This window comes from Pseudonaja textilis, chromosome 3 (genome assembly GCF_049901715.1).
Source record: "Pseudonaja textilis isolate UNSWEBS1 chromosome 3, rPseTex1.2, whole genome shotgun sequence".
NCBI classification, from domain to species: Eukaryota; Metazoa; Chordata; class Lepidosauria; order Squamata; family Elapidae; genus Pseudonaja; species Pseudonaja textilis.
This window is the reverse complement of record NC_141992.1, coordinates 66,044,509-66,059,480: the sequence shown is the minus strand read 5'-3', so window position 1 is coordinate 66,059,480 and position 14,972 is coordinate 66,044,509. Positions and strand designations below refer to the sequence as shown.

Sequence of the window (14,972 nt, the reverse complement as noted above, 5' to 3'; positions counted from 1 at the left end):
ATATATGTCCCTAAAACATAAACACACACACACATACACACACACACACACAGCATGTTGTGGTTTCTTCTGAAAAACAAAACAAAACAAAGCTCAAGCATTTTGACATTTCTTGCTGGCTTCATGGAAGAATGAACTATTGTTTACTCTAATACTAAAATCTACTGATTTAAAGGCATTATATTAAGTGAAACACAGGCAAATAGGAAAAAGAAATAGCAAAGTTTAACAGGAAATAAGATCAATGAATGAAACAAAGCGGCCAAATTATGAACAAAAATTAAAAACATTAGTTTACCTAGACAGTTCCAATTGTAAGCAACAATTTTAGAGCAGATGGCATCATATATATTTCGCTGAAGGGGGATGTGGCATGTAAGATAATGAAAACTAATAGGTGAAATTTAAGGAAGAGGATGATATGGCTGTGTTTCCTGAAAGGAGCTCTATTAGTCTGAAAAATTATTTCCTACTAAACTGTTTGTTTTCCTTTTCTAAAACTACTTAGTTTAAACTGGGCACTCGAGGTTAACTCTTGATTTCTGATTATTTACGATCATATGTTTTTTAAGAACGTTTACATTTCATTATTATTATTTTCATTCTCTGGAGAAAATTTATGCAAGAATTAATATTCCACCCTTTAAAATTAATCTTATAAATGCTTTTTAAATGAACTATGTATAATTAACTGGATTTTAGAAAAAGTTGATTTAATTACTTAATTACTGTAGTGAAAAACAGAAGAGTATAGACAAATAATTTGGGGGAAAAGTGTTAAATAAGATAATTATTACAGTACCATTATTGTTATTCTCTTGTTTTAATACTTTTTCTTTGAAATAATAATAGTTTGCAATGAATCCGTATGGCTGGCTATTGTTGTAACCCACAAGCTAAAATTCTGCAAATGAAGAAATACAAGCAGGAGTTTATATGTCAGGGAATTTCAGTGAGGAAAGTAGATTCGACACTTTATCCTGCCTCATACAAATTTGTTTACTTATTTATTAGATTTGTGTGTCACACATTTTGTCTAGATCAATGTAAATAAAAGCTTTTCTCAATATTCTACAGTATATGTTGTGAATCCATAGTTATTTACAGCACAAATGGGGTCATTTTAATATTGTTTTGGTTCTGAAAAGGAAGTTTAAGACATTTATTGAAAGTAAAAGTTTTCCCAAGAAATGTATAAGTTAAGGGCATTTTCAGATAACCTAGTTTAGTTCTGAAGATCCTCTAAAAAACAGGCCTGTCAAACTGGGGCCCTAACCCTAACCCGAAGATACTGAAAATTGATGCACAATTAAAACCAGAAGTTTTTCTTTTAGACACATCAATTGAAAGGAAACATGGGACTTTGCTCTTACTGTGTAGATGATAACAGCAGCAAGACTTTTATATGTACAAAGGTGGAAAGTTACACAAAATCCTATAATTTAAGAATGGGTTGTGAAATTAATGGAGCTGAGTAATGTAGCAAAATTGGCCACTTTGACAAAAAGCAAAAATTGGCTAGTTTTGCTTTCCTTTGGAAGCCCCTTTTGGATTTCTTGGCTCACAAAGGATGGAAACACAGATTTGTAGATTTGATGGCTAGATCTGTTTCGATTATAGAAATATTCTGTAATGTAATTGCTTTTGTTTGTTCTGCATGTTCTACATGTTATGCCTTTAATTTTTGTTTAAACTTAAGAGTAAGAGGCAAGATTATTATATATCCGTATCTGCATTGAAGAAAATTGAAACTTACTCTTTTTCTATATCTTTTTTTAATATTTCTTTTCTTTTCCTGTTACACCTTTAATTTTTTCCTTCTTCTCCCCATTATTTTTTATTTTATTCAATTTGGAAATTTAATAAAGATATTTTTTAAAAATGCAATTTGTCTTGACATACCTATCTATATCAATCTTGTCTAATCTGTTAATCTTCAGATCTTTTGCATTTCAGCATAGGCCTACCAGATCTGCCCAACAGAAACCCAATTTTTAATATCTTTTTGCTGCTGTCTGTTAGTTGTTAAGATGCATTAGATCTACTTCAGCTCCCGTTATCCATCAGCTCTCATTAATTTTAGGTGACATGATCAACATATGCGGAGGCCCCACAAGGAGATTACAACACATGTGAATAAGACAGTTCTATATGATTGCTCCACAGGTCACATAGTTGAAATTATGTTGAAAAGCAGTTATTTTAAAGTGTGAAATTTCTGTAAGCGTTGAGTGTTTTTCTGAGTCTGAATTCTTTTTCTATTGGGCGAAAGAGTACTCTTTAAAAAAAGTCTGCATTTTTTTTCATCCAGTGCCTTCAAAGAACCTTCCTTTTTATCTTATTAATGCTTGCCAGACTAGCATTGTATCCACATAGCAGATGAACAATTGAAAACGAGAGAGAATAAATAGCTTGCCTATCTGTACAGAAATGAACAGGTTGCTGAAATGTATGGAAGGGTCAGAGCCCAGTAGACGCATACAGGAATATGTTTGGTAGAAAGTTAAATAGCAAAACTGTAAAATAATGGAGGACTATTGAGAATACAGACTGACTAACTATAGAGCAGTTTTGTATGTTCTTATCCATGTACTTTTTGGATTAGTTAGAGTACACTTTCCTACAATTCTTATTGTAAACATGCCTTTTGCAGCTCCACTAAGAGGTCTCTTGGGCTAGGTGTTTCTGTCTCTGATTGCTGAGTGTGAATTTAAAATAAATCTTGGGGCAACACTTTTTTCCTGAGCCTGCAATGTCTATCGTGAGCTAGATGTTGCAAACACTAACTTAGCTAACTATTTACTGTTTTTATAAGACTACCCAGAAGTAAGTTTCAGTAAGGTGTTTCCTATTACCCTTAAATACTTTTATGGCATGGATCCAGGCTATCTGGAGAAACATTTCACTCCAATGGCATTCTCCTGCTCCACTCATTCCAGCACAAGAGACATTTTGCGGGTCCCATAAACTGAGGAATTGCAGCTGGCAGGGTCCAGGGAAAGAGGCCTTTCTGCTGTGGTTCCTGTCCTCTGGAGCATTGAGCCCCCTTCCACCCAAGGTAAGATCTTCCCTCATCCCTTTGGCCTTCTGAAAGGGCCTGAATCCCTGGCTCTGCCAACTGGCTTGGGGCACAATGATGGCTTCTGATTCTGGGGGTGGCCAATACATTAGATAAAATCCTACTTCCAGCCTGTTTACAGACTGTTTTTTAAATCTAATTTGTTGTTAATGTTAATGTTTTAATTTAATGCTTTATATTTTAATATTTCTAAGTTTTCCATAATCTATATTGTTACTATAAACCAGAGTTGCTTGATAGTGAGACAAGAGAGATATAAATTTAACAAATATAAGTTCTAATATGGATCACTGTAAAATAACTGAGCACAGAATGCACCTTCAGCTTTTAATACTAGCCCAATAGAAGGAAAAATGTATATAGAACAAATATTCCAAATAAAAGATATTCACCAAATGGAATTGCTACACTCCACACATATAAATTACATTGTTTTATAGGACAGAGAATACTTCCAAGTAGATGTCTCTAAGTACCACAAAACTGGGCAACATATTCAGATAATAAAATCCTTGCCTGAAAGCATCAGGAGCACTTTAATTACTCTGAAGTCTAGGTTGAGACATAAAAATTGATCTGTTTTTTGGGCAAAGGAAACATGTAGAAGGTGAGCAGTTTATAACTTCCCTATCATATAAGGGATGCGGTGGCTCAGTGGCTAAGATGCTGAGCTTGTTGATCAGAAAGGTCGGCAGTTTGGTGGTTCGAATCGCTAGTGCCGCATAATGGAGTGAGCTCCCATTATTTGTCCCAGCTTCTGCCAACCTAGCAGTTCGAAAGCATGTAAAAATGCAAGTAGAAAAATAGGGAGCACTTTGGTGGGAAGGTAACAGAGTTCCATGCACCTTCGGTGTTCAGTCATGTCAGCCACATGACCATGGAGACATCGCCAGACAGTGCTGGCTCGTTGGCTTTGTAATTGAGATGAGCACCACCCCCCAGAGTCAGGAATGACTAGTACGTATGTGCGAGGGGAACCTTTACCTTTGCCTATCATATAGAAACTCCCACCATTAATATTTGTTGACGGTTCTCTTAAACAACTGTTTTTCACCATGATCAGTAAAACCATTTGATTAGCCTTATATAATCAAACATTACCTCTAAAAGTTCATCTCCAATATGCATTCTTCCATCTTTTCCTGCAGGGCCATCTGGACTAATCCCCACAACAAAAATGCTCATGTGGGACCTATCCTTGTTGCCTGCAATGCTGAGTCCAAGTCCATTCTTATCCTTTTCAAGTTCAATAATGTGCAATTCTCCAGGAAGTTCTGCATATCTTTGTCTGATTTTCTCTAAAAAAAAAGAGAGGGAGAAATATGTAGTACGAATAGGAAAGCATATTCTATGCAACATAAGCAACTTGTCATATTTACTCAAAGAAGGGTACCATATGCAGAATCCAGCCTATTTCAATCGATCTCTTTTGGAAGGTTATCTCACTGTTCTGATCACCAACTCAATAGGAAAGGTACAATAAAAATAAAAAAAATAAAATGAATAGTTTAGTAGTTAGATAGGTACTATTGTTAGATAGGTACTATTGTTATTGATGAAAGAAAAATTCCAGAGGACAGAAGAAATGCCAAAACAATTTTTAGGGAAACAAATTTAAAAGCAAGATAAGAAAACAAGAAGATATCAAAGAGAAGACAACCATAGAAAGCTAAGCTCTAAGACAGAGGGAGATAAAAATTTAAAAGATGACAAGATTGCTTGGTTGCACCCTGAACAAGGACTTTCATACCATGGCATCTAGCTACTTTTAAGCAACCTGAATTTCTGCCAAGTTTTGCTTGGATGGAGCATCAATGAACGGTCAGAATAAGAATCGTACAGTATTAATTTAAAGAATGACACAAGACTACAAAATCATGTGGATGATTTTATCAGCGTCTGTCATGACTTCATCAGAGAAATGACTCCTCAGAGGGAGGAAACAGCTCCAGTAAACTGACAGAGCCACAAGCCAGGTCTTAATACAACATCTGGACCAGAATCAGTGCCATTAAATCAGGACTTTTATCTCATGCAGCCTATGTAAGATAAGATACGGTAGATAAGATAACCTTTGTTGTCCCTTTTCTGTGTGCACAATGACACACATTAAAATGAAATTCCAATGCCCACTCTCAAACGAAGAAATTATGTATATTTTATATATCATTAAAAAGACAACGAAGAATGTTTTTCTTGCATCAACTCAGAATGTTCAGGTTGCCAAGAAGCTGCTGATACAGTTCTATAGAGGAATTATTTAGTCTGTCATTTGTACTTCATTAAGTGTCTGGTTTGGCATAGCAACCAAACGGGATGGTAGAGACTTCTACGGATAGTTAGGACTGCAGAAAAAAAAAAAACAATTGCAATCAGCCTGCCTTCCACTGAGGATTTGTACACTGCACAAATCAGAAAAAGGGCTGAGAAAACATCTACAGACCTCTCACATCCTGGACATCATCTATTTCAACTTCCCCCCTCAGAACACAATAAAGAATTCCTATTGTGTTCTGTTCTACTCTACTCTATTCACATGTACTCATACAGTACACCCCCCCACACACATACATCACCACAGCGCATTTTGAATACATATAGTCAGGGGTGGGTTTCAAAAAGTTTAGCAACCAGTTCTCTGCCCAGTTGCTGGATGGGCGCGGTCATGGTGGGCATGGCCTAGTCAGCCTCCTGCACCATAGCGGGATGGTGGTGTTTTCACCTTCCCCAGGTTCCGGAGACTTTCCTCGAGCCTCCGGGAGGGCGAAAATAGCCTCCCTGGGGTCCGGAGGCCCTCTGGAGGCCAGAAACTTCATTTTTGTCCATCCAGATCATCCGGGAGGACAGTTTTTTGCCCTTCCCGAGCCTCTGCGTGGGCCATGTACTTACCTGGGATCCAAAACTGGCCTCATGGGGACTCCTGGGAGGGGTGGGGTGGGTGGGGCCAGCCAGAGGTGAGATTTGCCAGTTCATCGAACCAGCCATAAAATGGCTATAAAATTAGATTCCGGTTCACCCAAACCAGAGAGAACTGGTTAGCAGCCCACCGTTGCATATAGCAGAAAATCAACAATGATCGGCAATGTTGCTAGATTCAGTATCAGATTTGATACCAAAGCTAAGTAAGCTAAGTAGCCAAGATCCTGCAACTAGATCAGGCATAATAAGCACCAACTAAATAAGAACAGAAAAGTTATATCTTCTAATATTATGGTATCTTTTGAAATATAATCTGTTGATGGAAACAATATCTAATAAATTCAACCCTGTTAATCCAATTCTTTTTGTACTTGAATGCTGATCTAGGACCAGGATTTTATAGTTCTGGGTTTTATTGCTGAGAGCCTCCAAGAATTGTGTTTTAAGATGGGCAATCATCTCTCTTTCTCTCTGTGAGAATTTGTGTGTCTGTAAACCATACACAGATGATACATATATATATGGTTTAATCTCTCATTCCATCTAAAAGATAATATTATCGGCAAATAACATTAAAATAAAAATAAACGTTTCTATATAAACAGTAAAGTACAATCTGACAGAAGAAAACCTATTAAATAAAATTACAGATAATGCTATAGTACAAGTCACTCAAAACACAAAGGTAAAAGCACTTCTACACAAGGATTCTGTGTCTGTCTGAGAGCAGCTCTAGGCTTTTGTGATGTCTAAATGAGGCCTGTGTTCAAAAGCGGAGCTAATTTGTATCTAGCTCCCCTGCAGTGTTTTGGGAACAGCAGTAAAATGAATTTTTTTTTCTTTAAAAAAAGCTACCTTCTTACAGATAACTGAGGTCGGCAGGTCTAAGCAGAACTGAACCTATTTGGTACTTGGAAATGAGACCATTAAGAAATTCAGAGGCTATTCTGTCTACTGAGGAATTTAAAACAGACAAAAATTCCTAGTGAATGGCAATGTTTGGGCCACCACATGTCCATCAGAAACATCACATAGACATGGAGTTCTGAACAGCTAAGCATAATTTGAGAGAGACGTTAGTTATATGTTCCTATCCAACTTATGGGCAACCCATTTTCCCATCTGTAGAAACCCAGAATATGGTCTTCAGGTTATTTTTCTGCTTTTTCTCACCCAACCTCATATATGACCAAACAACTGGATGTAGCATGAAGTAAAGGAAGTCAAGGAAGAAAGGACAGCAGCAATGCATCATATCCTTTTAAATATAGGAGGCTTTTGTTAGTGCAGGGAGGATCTATGCCATAGTTATGAATGATGGTCCTTGGGAGTCAAGCAGCTATTCTTAAGATGACTCCAAGCAGTACCACTCAAAAAATAAGGGTAGGGAAGCTTAATAAATAGAATCCAGTTAAAGAATTCAATTAGCCTTAACATGTAGTCAACACTGATTACAGCATGTTTGAGGGCCATTTCAAAGATACATTGAAAGACTGCAATGAACAATACTGTGGTGCTATGTCACTCCTTAGCAGAATACCTCCCACTCATTTTAATACCTTTTCATTAAAACAATTAGCCAATAAATACACAAGGCAGGATGTCCATTTCACTTTAGAGTTCAAGTATCTTATTGAGTCAATGGAATCAACATATCCTTTCAAACCAAATTCTATCATGATTATACTTTAAAACTGAAAATACAAGTTGTTAACTAGCTGTTACTTCTATTCTATCTGGAAAAAGAGTCAGGTCCTGCCTGTAAGAGACCTAGACCTAGACTTTGTGGGAAATAATTTATTGTTTTTATCAATGTCTTTGCCATTTCATGACTATTTTACTGTTCTCCTAAACTTTATTTATGGTATTGCCCACACTATATCTCATCAGATATATCATCAATATATCAAGATATATATTCAACTATTTGCATGGTATAAAATAGTTATTTTAAATAAATTTAAAATGATAATAATAATTATTTATAATTATATAATATATTTTTGAATCTTATGTTTGATGATCCCATTAATAAATGAATCAATATTCATATTTCAAATACTGAACAAAGCAGAACACTTTCCATGCTACCATTCCTACTAAATAAATGATGATGGCATGAACTGTTAAAATACACTGTTGTCAACATTAAAAAAAAACCATAGGAATGACATTGCTAAAAAGCATCTATGTAATATTTCATTTATGTAAAATAAAAGCTTTTGTATGGGAAGAAAAAATGAAACAGGCAAAATTTAAGCAAATGTTCAAGGATATAATTGGCTATATTTTATGTCCACAAGATACCATAGTTCAAAATCAAGTCTGAATAAATCTACAAATACTATGCTATTTTCCCATTGAACTGACTGAAGTTCAAGCTACTTGGATAAGGAGCGACACGTTTCAAACAAAAATGAAAAAAAATCCAGTTGCCATGATTCAAATTTCCAAGCAATTCCTTACTGAATGTTGCTAAGCGTAGATTAGTATTTGTTACTTTTCTTAATAACTATGTTAAATCCTTCCAATTTATTAAAAAGCATTTTTAAGAATAAATGTACTGTATATACATTTATGCAATATTACAATATTTAAATGTATCAGTGTTATGAAGACTTCTCCTTGGAGGTGATTGTGACAATTAGCAACAGGTTTTTACAAGTATTTTATATCATGCTACTGATTCTTGATTGGAGCTAGTATAAACATAGTGCTAAACAAAATTCTCAAGTACTACACAAGGATTCTGTGTCCGTTTAAAAGCAGCTCTGGAACTCTGTGATTTCAAAAGGATGCTCTTGCCTTTTGAATTGCCATTAATTCTGCAGCAACTTTTCATTTGTGCTAATATGGCACAAACTATCTGATATTTTCCCAATGAAATAATCATTTTCATGGCCTGCTTCACATGTAACACTTGTACAGGAATTTTAACCATATTTTGTTGAATGACGTGTTGATTAATATATAGCACTAAGGCCTAATAGGTGAATTGAAAATAAACAACTTCAGTATGGTTTAGCACAATGTGGGAACCAAGCCAAATTTTCACTTAATATCACTGTAGAAAAATGTTTTTTTCCCCTTGGTACAATTTATGTCCTGCCTTTCTCCTAAGTGAAAAGACTAAGTGCAATAATGCAAAACTCAACAGAAGTAATATGATATAAAACAAAGAAGCCTTAGAACTAAATTATGGCATCTTTCTGAAACTGATATATACAATATGTCCAAATTCTAAATCCCATATTGAAACATTTGATCCAACTCAAAAGTGTAGATGAAATGGTGGTAAAGCCTCATTATGGCATGAATGGGTGATGAGCATGCATGTGTATGTATGACATCTCCTAAAGCTAAAGGAGTGTGCAGTTGTGTTTGATTCTATGGTGGTGGTGCTCATCTGTTTTCTAATTAAGGAGTCAGCATTGCCTGAAGAAACTTCCACGGTCACATGGCTGCCGTGACTATATGCCAACGTACACAAAATGCTGTTAGCTTCCCACCGAAATGGTACTTATTTATCTACTTGTATTTGCATGCTTTCAAACTGCTAGGTTGGTAGGAGCTGGGGTGAGAATAGGAGCTTACTCCATCAGGTGGTTGGCAGATTGAGACTTTAGTACTCCCATCATATTGTAAGTTTGGGTAGTTGGGTCTCAAACTGCCAATCATTCCATCAACAAGCCCAGTGTCTTAATTGCTAGGCCACTTGTCCCCTTTGGTACTTCCTACATAGGCTTTAACATAGACATTTTATATTTAATGAATGCAAAGCCATACTGAAAATTCTGTATTTAATTTGTGTTTCACACCTGAAACTCTTCCAATCATAGTGGAAATTATAATTTACTGAATATGTACATGAAAAGCTGTACTCTCCATTTTTCAGTTACATAGTAGTTGACATGACTTATGGACTACTCAGCAGGGACTCTTACATCCTCTCAAATTATGCCATTTCACTATTTTTTATTTATTTTATTTTGTCAAACGATCATAAGATAACAGGTATAAGTATAAACATAGTTATGAATATATGAAATGGATACATATAAGAAAAATAAAAAGAAACAATAGGACAGGGACGATAGTGCTTATGCATGCCCCTACAGACCTCTTAGGAAAGGGTTGAGGTCAATAGTAGACAGTCTAAGGTTAAAGTTTTTGGGAAAGAAACCACAGAGTCAGGTAGAGTATTCCAGACATTGACTACTCTGTTGCTGAAGTCATATTTCCTGCAGTCAAGTTTGGTGTGGTTTACCTTCAGTTTGTATCTATTGTGTGCTCTTGTATTGTTATGGTTGAAGCTGAAGTATTCCTTGACTTCCTACATCTTTAGAATGAAGAATGAATTACAACCAGTTGCTTTCTATAAGGGACCTTCTTTGTGTAAAGAAATCTAACTCTAAATTACACTGTGATTAAATTATTGTTGGATTGAGTGAATACACTGTGTTCCTTCCTTAAGTACAGCCTGAGCTCCTGAACTCTGCCTGGAATTTATTTGTAATAAAGCATTTTGACTTATCAGCCATTAAATTCAATAGTTTGAACACACAGAATATCTAACAATGGCATAGCAGAAGTCTTATCAGACAAATAAAAGAACAAAAGAATGAAACAGATGGCATTAATTTTTCTCTATTAGGAATAAACATGGCACAGATAGGAAAATTAGGTTTTTTCTAGTACTAAAACAGCACACTTTTAAATAGCACAGATGAAAATAAAAACATTCCTATTTCTTCTCTTCTACAGATCAATTCTAGACTTTATTTTAGGTATTTTATTATCCTATTATTTAAGGGTACAGTTATTCCTATTTTTTCAATTGCGTAGGAGGGTTGTATGTAGAATGTATTTGTGTCACAAGAATGGCAATATACAGAATGAGCAAGTATAAATTTAGGAGAAGTGATGATGGACCCAAGCAGGTTGAATGAAAAACATCACCTTCAGACCACTTCTTCACTCAATTTACTGTTGTAAATAATTTTCCTTTAGTGTTCCTTATCTCATATATATAAGTGTGCACAGAAAAATGCAAAGCCGTCACAATAAAATTGACCAGCACCTATCTGAAGATTGTATAAAGCATGTGAAAGTTTTAAATGTTTTGAACACCTTATTGGAAATGTAATTGAAATTATAGAATAAGATTGGAGACAGACGTAGTTAGAATCTCCTTAACTCCTGTTAGTATGCCACCTTTACGGATGGCTAAGCTTGGATCCAACCAAAAATAGGCAAGCGACATCTTTGTACAGTTACAACAGGTCATTTAGCCACCTTTCAAAGTTACAACGGCAAGAAAAAAGCAACTTATGACCATTTTCCACATTTACGACCTTTGTAACTGTGATCAAAATTTGAATGCTTAGCAACTGTCTCATATTTATGAAGTTTGCAGTGTCCTGGGTTCGCATGATCACCCTTTGCAATCTTCTTATAAGCAAAGTCAATGAGGAAACCAGATACACTTAACTGTGTTACTAACTTAAAAACAGCAGTGAATAACTTTAACAACTGTGGCAAGAAAGATCACAAAATGGAGCAAATTCAGTTAACACATGTTTTGTTCAGCAACAGGAACGTTGGGCTCAATTTTGGTTGTAAGCTGAGGACTACCTGTATTCTGTTCTTAGATTGATAAGATTCATTTCAATTTGTACGCTACTAAGGAAGGCATATGGAAAAAACATATCACACCATCTTGTTGTCTGCTACATTGACTTAGAACTTAGAGTAACTTTATTGTCACTTTGAATGTACACAAATTGGCATACATTAAAATGAAACTTCATTGCAAACAGCTCTGAAAGGGTCACCACCTCCAATATACACGACATAAACATGTAAAAATAAATAAATAAATACAAAATTATGCATATACCCACATATATTATGCGACACAGAGAAACAACACAGTCTAGTTCAGATGTATACATGTACATGGTGAGAAAAACGAATCTTTGTGAGTTTTCCAGATGGATGGCATAAGGAACAAAACTGTTACAGAATCTCGTAATCCTGCTAGAAATACTTTGAAACCCCCTCCCACAGTCCGTGGTGTCTCTAACAATGCTTTGAGCTCTAAGCACAAAGCGCTTATAAGCACTATCCTGAATAGCAGGAAGCAAGCTTCCTATAATCTTCTTGGCTGTCCTTATCACTCTCTGAATGAACTTTCTATTTGAGGCACTACTGCCATCAAACCCAAAAGTGATGCACTTTGTTAAGATGCTCTCAGTTATGTCTCTGTAAAAAGTGGCCAGGATAGAAGGATCAAGATGAGCTCTCCTCATCCAACAAAAGAAATGCAGACAATGGTTTGCACACTTCACTAAGGATAACATGTGGAGAAACCAGTTCAGATTGTTACTTATCTGCATCCCCAGATACTTAATACTGCTGACCACCTCTACAGCTGCTGAGTGGAGTATGACTGTGCTATAAAAGACCACATCTTTTACTGCTCTAGTTCTATTAATGTTTAATTTGTTAATCTCTTTTTGAATTTTCTAAAAATCATTATTTCTTGAAGCCCACTTTAGGAACCCAGCAATTCCCCCCTCTACAATGGCATTAAAGTAAAATAATAGGTGACTGAATATATGTATGCATTCAGACACAAAGGATCCCTCAATTCTGTACTTCAGTATTTCCTCCTCTAAAAGTCACATGTCATACAATTTATTGAAGTAAAGGGTGTTTGCATAGCTACGCTACATAGCTCTTCCCATAAAATTAATGCTTGTTCCACTAGAATCACGCACTCTGAGGTTAAAGGAACTCTTGACTTCAACAACCCCATTTCTTATCAGTGCTCATAAATGCACATATTTGCAGACCAATATTTTCTTTAAATTCCCAGATCACTAGTATAAATCTTATACTGGTTGTATATTTGTCAAATATTTTCTCAGTGTGCTGACCTTGCCAACGTTTCAGTATTTTACTGATTCTCGGCCTTTAACATGTATCTTAGAAGACAACTGTCGTATTTACTGAGCATTAGAACAAATGAATTTCAGACATTTTTGTTCACCCTTCCTATTTTTGCCATTGTCTACCCTACCCTGCAGTTAGGGTAATTTTTCAAATGCAACTTAAATAATGGGAAAGAGTTAGCCTTTGATTTCACAAAGAATTCCATTATCTACTTTTATGACCATATCATTTACACAAGGCAATAACAGTGCTTTCTTTTTTCTATACAAAGACTTCTGAATGTTTTTCCCTATGAAATAGTGGAGTTATTTAATATCTAGCAGACAAACCTTATAAAACTTATTTTATCAGGAGTGGAAATATCACATTTTGAAACATTTTACATTATCTTTATAATTCACTATGTACTATAGCACTTCCAAAAAATGTAGATGTAAGAGGGAATGGGCAAGTTTGGTTGTGTTGTTGGTTCTCACCCATAAAGAGATCTACAAAAAATTACTGTTTCTTTCCTGCATAATATTTCACCAATTCATTAGCAAGACATTATTTTTCTGAAGAGACCAGGAAAACAAAAATCTGTACTGTTTTTATACTTGGCCCAGAGGTTCTGACCAGTTCTGGAGAACCGTTAAAAGAAATTTTGAGTGGTTCGGAGAACTGGTACCGGAAAATTTGAGTAGTTCGGAGAACTGGCAAATACCACCTCTGACTGGCCCCACCCCATCTATTCTCTGCCTCCTGAGTCCCAGCTGATCAGCTGGGTCTTCTTTTGCTGCCCTGCCCAGGAGAATGGAGCTGGAAAGCAGGTTAGTGAGGTGGGGAGGGAATGGGATTTTGCAGTAAGCTTCCCCCAGGAGTGGGGAGGGATTAGAGATTTTACAGTATCCTCTCCTGACACGTCCACCAAGCAACGTCCACCAAGCAACACCATGCCCACCATGTCATGCCCACAGAACGATTAGTGAATTTTTTTGAATCTCACCACTGACTTGGCAAAACGTTCCTTCAAAAAGAAAAAAGATATGTCTTCCTCTGGACAGCCATATATAATGAGCCTTAAAAATTATAGAAAAAAGAAATAAGAAATTCTGTAGGCTTCATTCTGATAAGAGCCGTGGTGGCACTATGGTTAGAACGTAGTATTGCAGGCTACTTCTGCTGACTGCTGGCTGACTGCAATTTGGCAGTTTGAATCTCACTAGGCTCAAGGTTGACTCAGCCTTCCATTCTTCTGGAGGTCAGTAAAATGGGGACCTAGATTGTTGGGGGCAATATGCTGACTCTGTAAACCACTTAGAGAGGGATGTAAAGCACTATGAAGCAGTATATAAATCTAAGTGCTATTGCTATTTTAAGGTTTTATATATTAACTGTGAGGTTGATAGTACTTTCAAATCTTTATAAAAAACTACTGAATTGACAATAGTAATTTCCAAAGGACAGGCTTAATGTGATGTTAGTCCAATGTCATGCATAACAAAAGCAGAATATAAAATAGGTAGTTACTGAATATTTATTGAACCTTAAAATATCCATATTCTACCACTTACTTTACATTTAGAATAGTAAAATACCTAAGTTTCAGAACAAAAACCAAAGAAACAAATCTGTTCAACATCTCCAAAAGCTTGAAACGTTTTTGTTCCAGATCAGCAATTAAGTTTTAAATCAGCAATATGCTTAAATGCCTAACTCACTGACACATTCCTTATCATGCCATTTTCCTATAAGAGGTACTAAAAATGTCTCTTTCCTTAGATGTTACTTCATGGAGTAGAATCTTTTTAAAAACTACCTATTGGGCTATTGTTATTTGGAATTTGGGGAATATACCATGAATTTTAGCACAAATAGTTACTTTGGTGGTGCTTAATTACAAAATGGTTTCATGGAGGCCAGTCACAAAATACTTCCATTTCACCTTATCAGTGAGATGAACAGCATATAAATATAATAATTTAATAATATATTGGCAGGCAGTTTGTTTTCACTGTTTTCTTCAGGACCCTAAGCA

The 14,972-nt window shown here is 35.7% G+C and overlaps 1 protein-coding gene across 1 annotated transcript in view; it reads right to left on the bottom strand.

Annotated features, from left to right (window-relative positions):
• The window catches only part of PATJ (PATJ crumbs cell polarity complex component), a 137,384-nt gene that overhangs the window by 27,143 nt on the left and 95,269 nt on the right, over nt 1–14,972 (bottom strand). Inside the window, exon 28 of the mRNA XM_087930370.1 lies at nt 4,181–4,377. Coding sequence (XP_087786496.1) covers nt 4,181–4,377 — 197 coding nt within the window. The remainder of the gene's footprint in view (nt 1–4,180; nt 4,378–14,972) is intronic.